The 10,935-nt window shown below is 54.3% G+C and overlaps 1 protein-coding gene across 1 annotated transcript in view; it reads right to left on the bottom strand.

Annotated features, from left to right (window-relative positions):
- GALNT17 (polypeptide N-acetylgalactosaminyltransferase 17) overlaps positions 1–10,609 on the bottom strand; it is a 440,387-nt gene extending 429,778 nt beyond the window's left edge. Inside the window, exon 1 of the mRNA XM_040973781.1 lies at positions 10,276–10,609. Coding sequence (XP_040829715.1) covers positions 10,276–10,513 — 238 coding nt within the window. The 5' untranslated portion in view covers positions 10,514–10,609. The remainder of the gene's footprint in view (positions 1–10,275) is intronic.
- Positions 10,610–10,935: the final 326 nt, after the last annotated feature.

A 10,935-nucleotide genomic window follows, 5' to 3' on the forward strand; every position in this document is an offset into this window, starting at 1 on the left:
TCACACAAAACAGACCAGAACCAAAGGCACAGAGGAGTTTTTGTGGACAGGCCTGACATCAGCAAACACCACTTCCTCCCAAAGACCGTGTCCACCCACTTCCCATCCATCACTTGCCTGAGTTGCCTAAATGAGTTCTGTGTCCAAGATAAGGAGAAACTCCTCAGCGAACACAGCATCTAGAAAAATAAGAGGCAGTTCTACGGTGCTTAACATTAGCTACCCTAATGCAGATCTGATCTGTGTGCACATACGGGGTGCCTGGCAACGCATGGGGAACAGAAATGAGACCAAGGCAGCACTGCAGCCAAAGCAGTGACTGCTGGACACAGGGGCCTGCATCAGGCACTTGCTTCCTGCACGGCAGGTATCTAACACAATGACATGCAGCCTCTGAAGCCCTCCACTGGATCAAGCAGCCCTGACCAGCGCTTGAAAATCATCAGGAACAGATTGTAGCAAGAGCACAAGCTAAATCACACTCAATGAACACCACCAGGTATCCAAAATAAGGGGCTCGGGCCCGGTGTGGTAGCCTAGCAGGTAAAGTCCTTGCCTTGCACCTGCCAGGATGGGCAACAGTTTGTGTCCCATGTGCTCCACTTTCCATCCCATGTGCTCCACTTTCCATCCAGCTCCCTGCTTGTGGCCTGGGAAAACATTCGAGGATGATCCAAACCCTGCACCCCTGTGGGAGACCCAGAAGAAGCTCCTGGCTCCTGGCGTTGGATCGGCTCAGCTCCGGCCATTGCAGCCCCTTGGGGAGTGAATCAGTGGGCGGAAGATCTTTCCGTCTCTCCTTCTCCTCTCTGTATATCTGATTTGCCAATTAAAAAAAAAATAAATTGTGAATAAAGATTTAAAAAAAGAGAGAGAGAGGCTCGTGTCGTAGTGCTGAAGCACCGGTTCTAGTCCTGACTGCCCTGCTTCTGCTCCAGCCCCGTGGAAATGCTCCTGGGAAAACGGCAGATGAAGGCTCACATGTTTGGACCCCTTCCACCCATGAAGGCAACCCAGACGGCATTCAGGCTACTGGCCTTCAGTCTGGGAGTGAATCAGAGGATGGAAGATCTCTCTTTCTGTCTGCTTCTTTTTCTCCTCCCCCTCTCCACACTCAAATACATAAAGATGAAAATATACATATCATTATAAGATGGAGAAGCGATTGCAAGGAGGGCAGGAGCCAATTCACTACGCTTGCCTGGGGCCAGCTGAGAAGCACCAGAACGAGGAAGAAATTAACAATGCCCCCTCGTCAGCACTCTTGGTTTGTTGTGTTAATTTTCTTGCAGATATAAACCGAGCCTTTTAATTAACGTAATATCAATTTCACTTTTCTCACATTTTGTTCTAATTATGGACTGGATTTAAAGCTCACGCAGCATAATTGCAAGCCCTGGAATGAACAGCCTTGTAACTTCGCCCACTAGTGTCTGCTGACCAGGGGAGCGGGAAGGCTCCCGCCACCAGGCGGGCACAGGTGGCCCACATCCCTGCGCCGACTCTGCTCTCCCACCCCCACTGCCGTCTTCTGTCCAGGACTGGACCGCACGCCCAGGGATCAGCAAATGTCAGAGTCACAAAGAGAGACACAGAGGGAGGCTGCTGGTAAGTGTCGGGCCAGGCTGAAGCCAGGAGCCGGGATCTCCATCTGGTTCTCCCACAAGGACGGCAGGGACTCCAGACCTTGGGGCATCAGCAGCTGCCTTCCCAAGGTGCACACCTACAGGGAGCTAGAACTGAAAGCAGAACTTGAACTCAGGTCCTCTGCAAGGGAATGAGGGCATCCCAAGCCACGCGTGAACCTCTATGCAAAAGTCCAGCCCCGACAAGTAGCTCGAGTATCAATTAAAGTCGCGCAAAATGCTCTGCCAGCATATACTAATAGCTCAATAAAAATAGATGTGTGTGGTAAACTGCACACATCAGGCTACCTGGAAAAGTCTGCGGAAATACACATTATCTTTTTTCTAAGATTTATTATCTTTATTGCATTCCAAATGATTGCTTTTTTTTTCCAAAAGATTTGTTTATTTTTATTGCAGAGTCAGATATACAGAGAGGAGGAGAGACAGAGAGGAAGATCCTCCATCCGATGACTCACTCCCCAAGTGAGCGCAACGGCCAATGCTGAGCTGATTTGAAGCCAGGAGCCTCTTTCGGGTCTCCCATGCAGGTACAGGGTCCCAAGGCTTTGGGCCGTCCTCGAACTGCTTTTCCAAGCCACAAGCAGGGAGCTGGATGGGAAGTGAGACTACCAGGACTAGAACCGGAGCCCATATGGGATCCCGAGCGGCGCACCCAAGGCGAGGACTCTAGCTTCTAGGCTACCACAACAGGCCCTGCATTAACTTTTAATTTCATTTTTGGAATGATGTATGGACAAGCACCATCTATTGCATTTCATCCAATTGAAGATGCTGTCAAGCAGGTACCTACAGAGGAACAAATGATGCCAGTTAATGATGACACACCACTGACAGTGACCTGTATCCCAATGTCAGGGGTGTAACATGGACAGAATGCAGTTATCGGACGGCCTCCCACGGGACTCTGACCCGGCCCACATGTGGAAGTCTTCTAGCAAAGCTTTTTCTTTTCTGATTAAGCAGCAAGCACAGATGTTCTCACAGGTACAGTTCTCCCTACCTCGCACGGAGTTGCAATGGCTGGTATGACAGCAGCCATCCTGCAACCATGAGGGAAAGACCAAGAGAAACATGTTAAGGTGAGCGTTGACATAGTAATGCCAAAACAATGCTCGCCACCACTACTTCTGAACTTGTTACAGGAGAACAAGTGACTCGCTGTGGAATTAGTTGCTAAATGACTCAGAGACATATTCAAAATTGAAGAAGGCCTATAGTCTTTCAAACTACTGGGTCTGGCCGTGTCAACCACTCATTATAAACAAAGGCACAGATAAGCAAGGGCTAAAAGCTGCCCCCTCACAAGAGCCTCAGACTCCACAAGAAAGGAAAATCCATGCCGACAAGGTGCTCAGGAAGCATGCCAAGAAACAAATGGTTTCTGTTGTGCTCCCTTGGTGAGTACATGAGATGTTTTTAATTTTTGTGGAGTTAGTTTTCATTTATGTGAGAGGCAGAGGATCAGACAGAACTCCCATCTCCCTAAATGTCCACACTGGCCAAGGCTTGGGCAGGAGCCAGCAGTTCAATCCAAGACTCCCACCACAAGGGCAACAGGGACCCAGTCACTCAAGCCATCAACACAACCTCCTGGTCAGGAGAGAAGCTGGGACTTGGATCCAGGGCACTGGGCTGTGTGATATGAGGTACCCAACATACACTACACAGCCACACAGGCCAACCCTGCATACACACCAACCATGAGCTCCCCATCAGCTTCCGACCTCACCTCCCCCCCGTGTGGACATGGCCTCTTGGGATGCCAGCACCGGACAAGGCCGTGGCACTGGCTGCCATCGGCATTACTGGAAGATCCCTCTATAGGCATTGAGCCAATTGTCCTTTACATGTCAGAGGGTTTTAAAGACCCAGGAGGAACTGCCCCTAAGGGCCAGGGAGTCCGCTGCACCTTGGGAGTCCTACACTCAGTGTGGGAGCCACGGAAGGAAGGCATGGAGGAGGGGGAGCTGAGCAGCAGGAAGGGGGCCAAAGCACCAAAGTCCGACTCACTGGACTTCCTCGCCGGATGGCACTGGGCACCAAGGAGTCAATCCTCTCCTCCCCACATCCTGGCCTCCTACAGAACCCACTCCCACTCACCACAATTCCTCTCTGACTCCGGGGAACAGAAAGGAGATCCGTTTCTGTACCTACCGAATAACCAGCTACCATGACAGCATGCAGCACAAAGGCAAGACTCTCAGTGGACCTCTAGTCTGTCTCCCCGTCACTGCCTCTCTCCCCTAATCCATTTTTGACCATGGACGGCTGAAGGCACAGGAAGTGAAGCTGTGGGTAAGACGGCATTGCCAGGCTCAGGCTGTGATGTGTTCCCCTAAACCACCCAGCCATCACCTGACGGCACCATCGTTCTGCAAAGGAGACAGGGAGACGGAGAGGAGGATGAAGCAGCCAACCTATGCATGGAACAAGTGGTCTCAGCTCATGCAAGACAATCAGACAACAGGACCTCCTCCTCCCTCGCCGCAAATTCACATCGCACAGCTCAAAGGGTTGGCATCCCTGCCACCCATGTGGGGGACCTGCATTGAGTTGCCAGGTGCTCGCTTTGGCTTAGTCAGCCCTGGCTGCTACTAACATGTAGGGGAGTAAACCAGTGAATGGAAGAGCAGCCCCTTTCCCGGGGCCCGCCTTTCAGATTAAAATACACAAACAGTGTCTAACAAAGAAACTCCCATTAGAAGTAACACAGCACATGCTCTGTGACATCGCCAAGCTGCCCATGCATCTCACTCGGAAAAAGTTGGCCAGAGCCCCTGCTGGGAGCCCGGCAGCCCCTGGCTTGAGGGTCCCCCAGGAACAAGCAAGCAGGGTCCCCCCACTGGGGAGCTACTGCTGCTGTTCCACAGCAACCCCATGCGAGCCCCCGAGGCTGCTGCTCCACATTTTCCAGCTCCATCCATCCTGACATCCGAAGACCCCACGGTATAGCAGTGGTAGAGTGAAGAGAACCGTTCAAGGTCATGGAGCTGACAAGCGACAGAGCCAAAGACCAAAGGCAGCCGCCACTATTCCCCAGGATCCTTCTTGACCTGGGCCTCTCAGGATCCCTTCCTCCCCACGTCATCCTCAGTTTCTCTTCCTGTCCCCCACGTGGCCACTAGCAAAGGTCAGGGGGTCGGATTTCTTTCGTGAGAGTTCCCACTGGCCGCCTGCCCCGCTACCTCTGGGTTAGCTTGGTGGCAGCTGCCCTGGCTGGCAGGGTGCCTGTCTCTCTCTCTCTCTCTCTCTCACACACACACACACACACACACCAGTGGCCAGCACAGATTGTGCCATAAGCACCTCATGAGGCTTCCCAGTTCCTCCAGGAGGGGTCAGCTGTGACCCGATGCCCAGGGCCTCCTGCCAGCGCCTGAGCTGTTAGCTCTGCCAACAGAACCTTCCAGCTCCTCCCACCCACCCCTTCCCACACCCCCGCCAAGGCACTGTCCTGGCATCCGTCTGATGTTCATCACAGGGGCTGACTGCGTTTTACTTTTTTTAAGTTTTTTTTTTTAATTATTATTATTTGAAAGGCAAAGTGTCAGATAGGAAGAGACACAGAGACACAGAGAAAGAAAGAGAAGGAGAAATCTTTCATCGGCTGGCTCATTCCCCAAAGGGCACAACAACCACCAGGCATGTGCCAGACCAGAGCTAAGAGCCAGAACCTTCTCTGGGGCTCCCACATGGGCGGCAGGGGCCTCAGCACTTGAGAGCTGTCTTGGGCTGCCTTCCGGTGCCTGTGCTGAGCAGGGAGCTGCAGCAAGAGTAGCTGGACTCAACTTAGCGCTGCTTTTAAACGAGGCTGATCTTCATTTTCACACTGGCCCTCCCTGCTTCCCTCTGATCTCCTGCCCGCAGCAAATGTTGCAGCATCCAGCGCCAGTGGTTTATACGGGCAGATCTATATCCTGGCAGGAAACTCTGCCAGGCCGGCTCTGCCATCCTTGAAGAGCTGTTCCGCAGAGGCCATTCCCCCTCTGACCCCACGGTGTAACTCCTGCACTGCCCCTCCCCCATCCTCACTGACCTCTGGCCTTGCTGAGGGCAGGGGTCAGGGGTCATGCAGATCCCAGGGACCTTTCTGTGACTCAGACTCTGCCTCCATGTGCCTGTGTGCCTTGGTGAGGAACAGGGCTGGGTAAGGTCATTTAGACTCCTCTCCATTTCTACCAAGATTTTTCAATTTCTTTAAGCCACTCTGCTCCTATTCAATATCCTTCTGAAATCTAAATTTGGATCCTAACTCAAATCAATTGCATTTCCTCTTACGACAGCGCTGCCCTGGGCTCGCTGACCTGCACCACTCAGACTCACTGTGCAAGCGGTTCTGCAAAGGCCCTTGGTCACGATCACCAGTTAGGGCCTGGAGCATGGGGAAGCGAGGGGAGGAGACAAGCAAAGCCCCCTGCCCCAAACCGGCTGCTCCTCCCCCACTTCCCCACCAGCAGGTGCTGAGCACAATCTGAGAACCCTGGCTCTCTGCCCCTCCCCGGCTGTGTCATCCCGGATACAGCCCGCAGCCTCTCTGGTTCTGATCTCTAAGATGAGGGACAGAGACAACTTCCTCAGACACTGATGCAAAGGCAGCAGAGACGCCGAAACCCACGTGCAGGGTGATGCGGGGGAATTCTAACAGGAAATCTGCCCCTGGTCCATGTTCCTAATGCTGGGGGAAAAGACATTCCCATGCCGCCATTTTAAACAAATATCTCAACATACCTTTCCTTCCCTAGCTTTTTGTTTTTAGATCTTTTCACTTTTCTACAATGAATACCAATCCAGTCCCTGCTAGCAACAAATTAAACCCATATTCATGTTATAAAATCATTCATTCACAGGAAACACACAGACATTTGGCCAGTTCCCAGGATGGGGACCAGACCGGCCTCAAGACGGCATAGACAGGGTGGTGGAGGCAAAATGGCAAAAGATGTGATGCTACAAGGCCAAGACACTGTGGTCTTACTCAGTCTCCCCAGCCGAGTCAGCATACCCCACTATCCCTCCCACATCCGCCCCCTCCAATCCAGGCCTGGAGGTTACTTCCTCCTGCTTTTCACTGATGTCCTAAAACTAGCTCCCATCCAATGAATCTACCCAACAAGTCTGAAACCACCTACATCATGGTGTTGCGCGGAGGTGCTATTTACAAAGTTGGAAAACACAGTGCCAGCCCCTAGAAAGCCCATCGTTCGGGTCTGGATTAAGAAGCCACAAGACAGCAGGTCCGGAGTGCCAATGGCCATGGGCACCAAAGCTTCAAGGAAACCAGCACTCCAGAGGAGTGTAGACTGTGTGGCCTGTCACAATGCCTCCTCCCAGCAGGTGACCTGGAGGGATGGACACCCCAAAGATGGAGGCAGAGGAAAGACAAGAAAGTAAGACAATTAGCGCTTCCCAGGTGGGGGGAGCTAAAATATAGAGGCCAAACAGCACAAGGTCAAGTGCAAGAAATGTCAGCGGAAGAGGCAGAGGCCCCGTGCGAGACACGGAGCACCTGAGAGGCCCACTGGAACTGAACCCCGATACCTTAGGACACAGGAGGCCACTGCGAGACGGTGGGCCTTCTCGTGAGTGGTACACCCTCTCAGACAGCTAGAGTTATCATGTGCTCAGGGGCAGGATGCTGAGGGAACAGATGACAGTTCAGGGCTAAGGACAGAGAGGCCAGGGTCAGCCGGGGGCAGGCCCAGTGGAGACAGTGGAAGAGAGAGTCCAGAACTCATTGTTTTTGTTCGCTCCTGTGCTTTCTTCTGCATACTGGCAAGTAAGTCCACCTGCTCCGGAAAGCGTAACCAGCACTAAGAAAAACAAAATGTCAACGGCAATAATTTTTTACGGTCTTGCAAAAGGCAAGACGCAGGAAATTTGACACCAATTCTTGGCCAAAAAAAAAAAAAAAAAAAAACCTGACGACCTCTGGGTCACCTCTTGGTCCTCCATGGGCCACTCACAGGCCACCCAACAAAACCTGCTCCCTCAGCAAGAGAATAGGGGTGGTAATGTTCAACAGCCAGGGCCTAGGGCTTTCCAAAAACCAGGTTTGGGAGACCCGAGCAGCCTTTAAAAATGCTGTGCCCGTAATGGTCAGGGCTCAGTTCTAGCTGAGGAACCAGGAACGCTGAGGTCGTTTCCTTCCTCTTCCACAAAAATGGACAGAGACCGGGTCAGAGCAGGAGCCACCACAATGTCCAGGTCCCCCCAGCACTGGGAACGCTTCAGCTCCCTTCTGCAGCCTCTCTGAGAAGGGCAGGCGGCCTAACCAGGCAAGCCCATGGCAGGAATAGATGGAACCTGTGTTAGCAGGACAAGTCCAGGCGAAGGACGGATGGAATGCTGTGGGAGGGCGGAGTGGAAGGGAGGGAGGGTCTCTCCACTTCCCAACTTCTAGCTCTTCCGCCCCCCGGACCCCCAGACTCCCTGTCCTTGCAAATTCCCCTGAATAGTCAAGGAGATAACATCTACTGGCATCCCAGCTTGAACACCTGAACACCTCTGCCTGCCCAGGGAAGCGCTGGCTCTTCCTGCCAGCGCCTCCTCCTCCCAGGTTCCAAATAAGGAAAACTCAGCCCTCCCAGCACACGGTCCAGAGAATTGTCTACAGAGAGAAACAAGCAGGTGGTGTCTCAGGAGTCGACATGGGATGGGCTCCATGGTCCTAGTCCCAGCCCTAAGTGCATTAGCGAGGCCGAGCCTCAGGCCGCCAGGCGGTATCGCTTCCATCCAACTCTGACAGGTGGGACACAGGTCTGTCTCTGCAGGTCCACTTAGTGCTTCTGCTGCCCATCAAGCCACGCTGTTACAGCAGCTCAGCACCCTCATTCTGGAGCCAGATGGCTCGGCAAGCATTTCCAACTCTGACAATTACCAGCCGCTGCCTACGAGTAAAGTTTTGGGCATAGAACCACAGAGGTGGGCGGACACCACAAAGTCTGAACGGGGTCCACGCATGTCTGCAGCGCTTAAATACTGTACTCTTCTCTCTAGGATGCCCAAGGAAGGTGACCACATCATGCATAACTGACATGAAGATGACCTGTGCCATGGAGGTCAGCCTGAGTGGGTCGACCCAGGCTGTCCCTTTTGGGTCTCATGGGTACGACTCAGGCACATATTTGTGCAGAACTGTAGGACCCATCCCCCACATGCTTCTAACCACTCTAGGAAAGGACAGTGGGGTTTTTGGTTTCATTCGGAGCCACTCATGTGCGTGACCTCCATGGGCCATGCCGAGCCACGTTACCCACTGCAGCAGAGAACAAGTCCAAGGCAACTAACAATGAGAAGATCACCATTTAAGCCTCGCCAAGATCCAACCACATCCTTCCTGGGACTGCTCAGAAGAGTGTGTTTGGAGGGTAGGAGGAGCCCAGTATGGTATTATCTTTCTCCGCCCTGCCCCTGCCATCCGCCCATCAGGCTCAGGTCTCGAACCCGCAGCAGTAGGACAAAAGAGCTGGCCTTCAGCAGTTCACACTGGCTGTAGGTGCAGCCTCACCCCCTCATAATTCTTTGCTCCACAAACTAATACTCCGCATCATCATGACTGAAGTTCGTGTCTAGTGGCCAATCAGAGGTTTTGTGGGCAGAGCCAGGGAGCTGCAGCCACCTGGTCAACCTCCCCTAGCTGTGTTTTCCTGTGTTTCATAAAGAGATGGATCTTCCACACCACGGGGGGGGGGGGGAGGAGAAGGAGGGATATGAATATTCAATGAGATCACACACTTGTAACCCGTGCAGTACCTGACGCCTGGTCAGAATGTCCATCAGTTGCTGTTGTCTCCCCTATGATGACCTGTACGCCGAATGAGAACCCGAGCTGGACGCTCAGGATGCGAGCAGGCAGCGTGGCATGTGTCTGCCGTGGGTGTCCCTGGGACGACCCGGGACAGCCACCTGTACCCCAGCCATTCCCAGCACCGTCAGTCCCTCAGGCAGCTGGGAGTGCAGTAAACGCTCCCTTTTCTCCTAAAGCTCCAGGAAAACACTTTTAAGAAGGGGCATATTCTGACAAGACTAACTCAAACACCAGCTCTGGCTTTTGCTATTCTGCATAAACACCTGTTTCCCTCAGGCCTCTGGGAAGTTGGAAGAGCTGCCGCCCCCTCCAGCGGCCCTAGAGGAGTCCTCCTTCAGAGTGAAGATCCATGGGGGGCGGGAGGGGGGCTTGTGCAGAGGATGGACACAGGCACCCCCTACTTGCAGAAGTGAATCAACCTGGCCTGACGTTGCCAGCCGTGTCCTCCCTCTCCTTTCCAGCCGCAGAACGCTGCGGAGTGACAGCAATTCCCTCCCTACAAGCCGTCGGACAGAGCCACTTCTTCCTGGAGTCGCCCAGGGAACAGCTCCTGCCTGGCCCGCCAGGGCCTGGGAGAAAACTCTGCCGACCGGCTTCCAGAATGTAAAACCAAACTTAGGAGGGCGGGGACAAGAAAAAGAACAGGCAGTTGTTCCTTCCTATCCCCCCCCCCCATCCCGGTTTCGAACCCTCGACGGGGCAGGGAGGAAATGAAGGTCGGGCTACCGAGCACGGTGCGCGCGGGTCCCTGGGGTTCGCCCAGTGCTCAAGCTGCCCGGCGCGCCGAGTCTTCCGTGGGCACCCGAAACGCGTCCTTACCATTCAGCTGCCGATAGACAATGTCCTCGAGAAGCGACAGGCGCTTCAGGACCGCCTCTTGGATGGGGCTGGCGCTGTGCACGCTGAGGTTGGCCGCCTCGGCGCGCGGCCGGATCTCGTGGAAGGCGTCTCCGTTGCGCACCGAGATGGGCCGGCACTTGGCCAGAAAGAGCACGAAGCCGGCCACGGCGATCAAGTTCAACACCAGCAACACTTTCACTCTTCTCAGTGAAGCCATCAAACAGCCCGGCTGGCCCTTGCCCCGCACCCCGCGCGCCCCCCTTGGACTCCGGCGAGGCGCGGGGGACAGCCGGAGACCGTGCGAGCCTCACACCGCCGGGGACGCTTGGGTAGCAAATGCGGCTCCCGGAGGACGGGGCAGTCACAGGGACAGTAGTACAGTGGCTCAAATGCAAGTCGCGGGTCTGCCGGAAAGGACGAGATCTTTCGTCGGTGTCTCAAAAAGGCCGAGCCGGGGGGGGGGGGGGGCGGCTACGGGAAAGGAGACGGAAGGGGGTCTCCCTTGCGCCTCTGGACCTCGCGCTGCGGACCTCTCGAATCCCAGGGTCCGTGCCGGGTGGCAGGCGAGTCTGCCCGGGAGCGGCGCGCAGGTGTCTGACACAGAGTGACGGAGCGCACCGCGCCTCGAACCACACACTG

The sequence above is a fragment of the Ochotona curzoniae genome, unplaced genomic scaffold, assembly GCF_017591425.1.
Source record: "Ochotona curzoniae isolate NIBS_2020 unplaced genomic scaffold, NIBS_Ocur_1.0 contig_2321, whole genome shotgun sequence".
Taxonomy (NCBI): Eukaryota; Metazoa; Chordata; class Mammalia; order Lagomorpha; family Ochotonidae; genus Ochotona; species Ochotona curzoniae.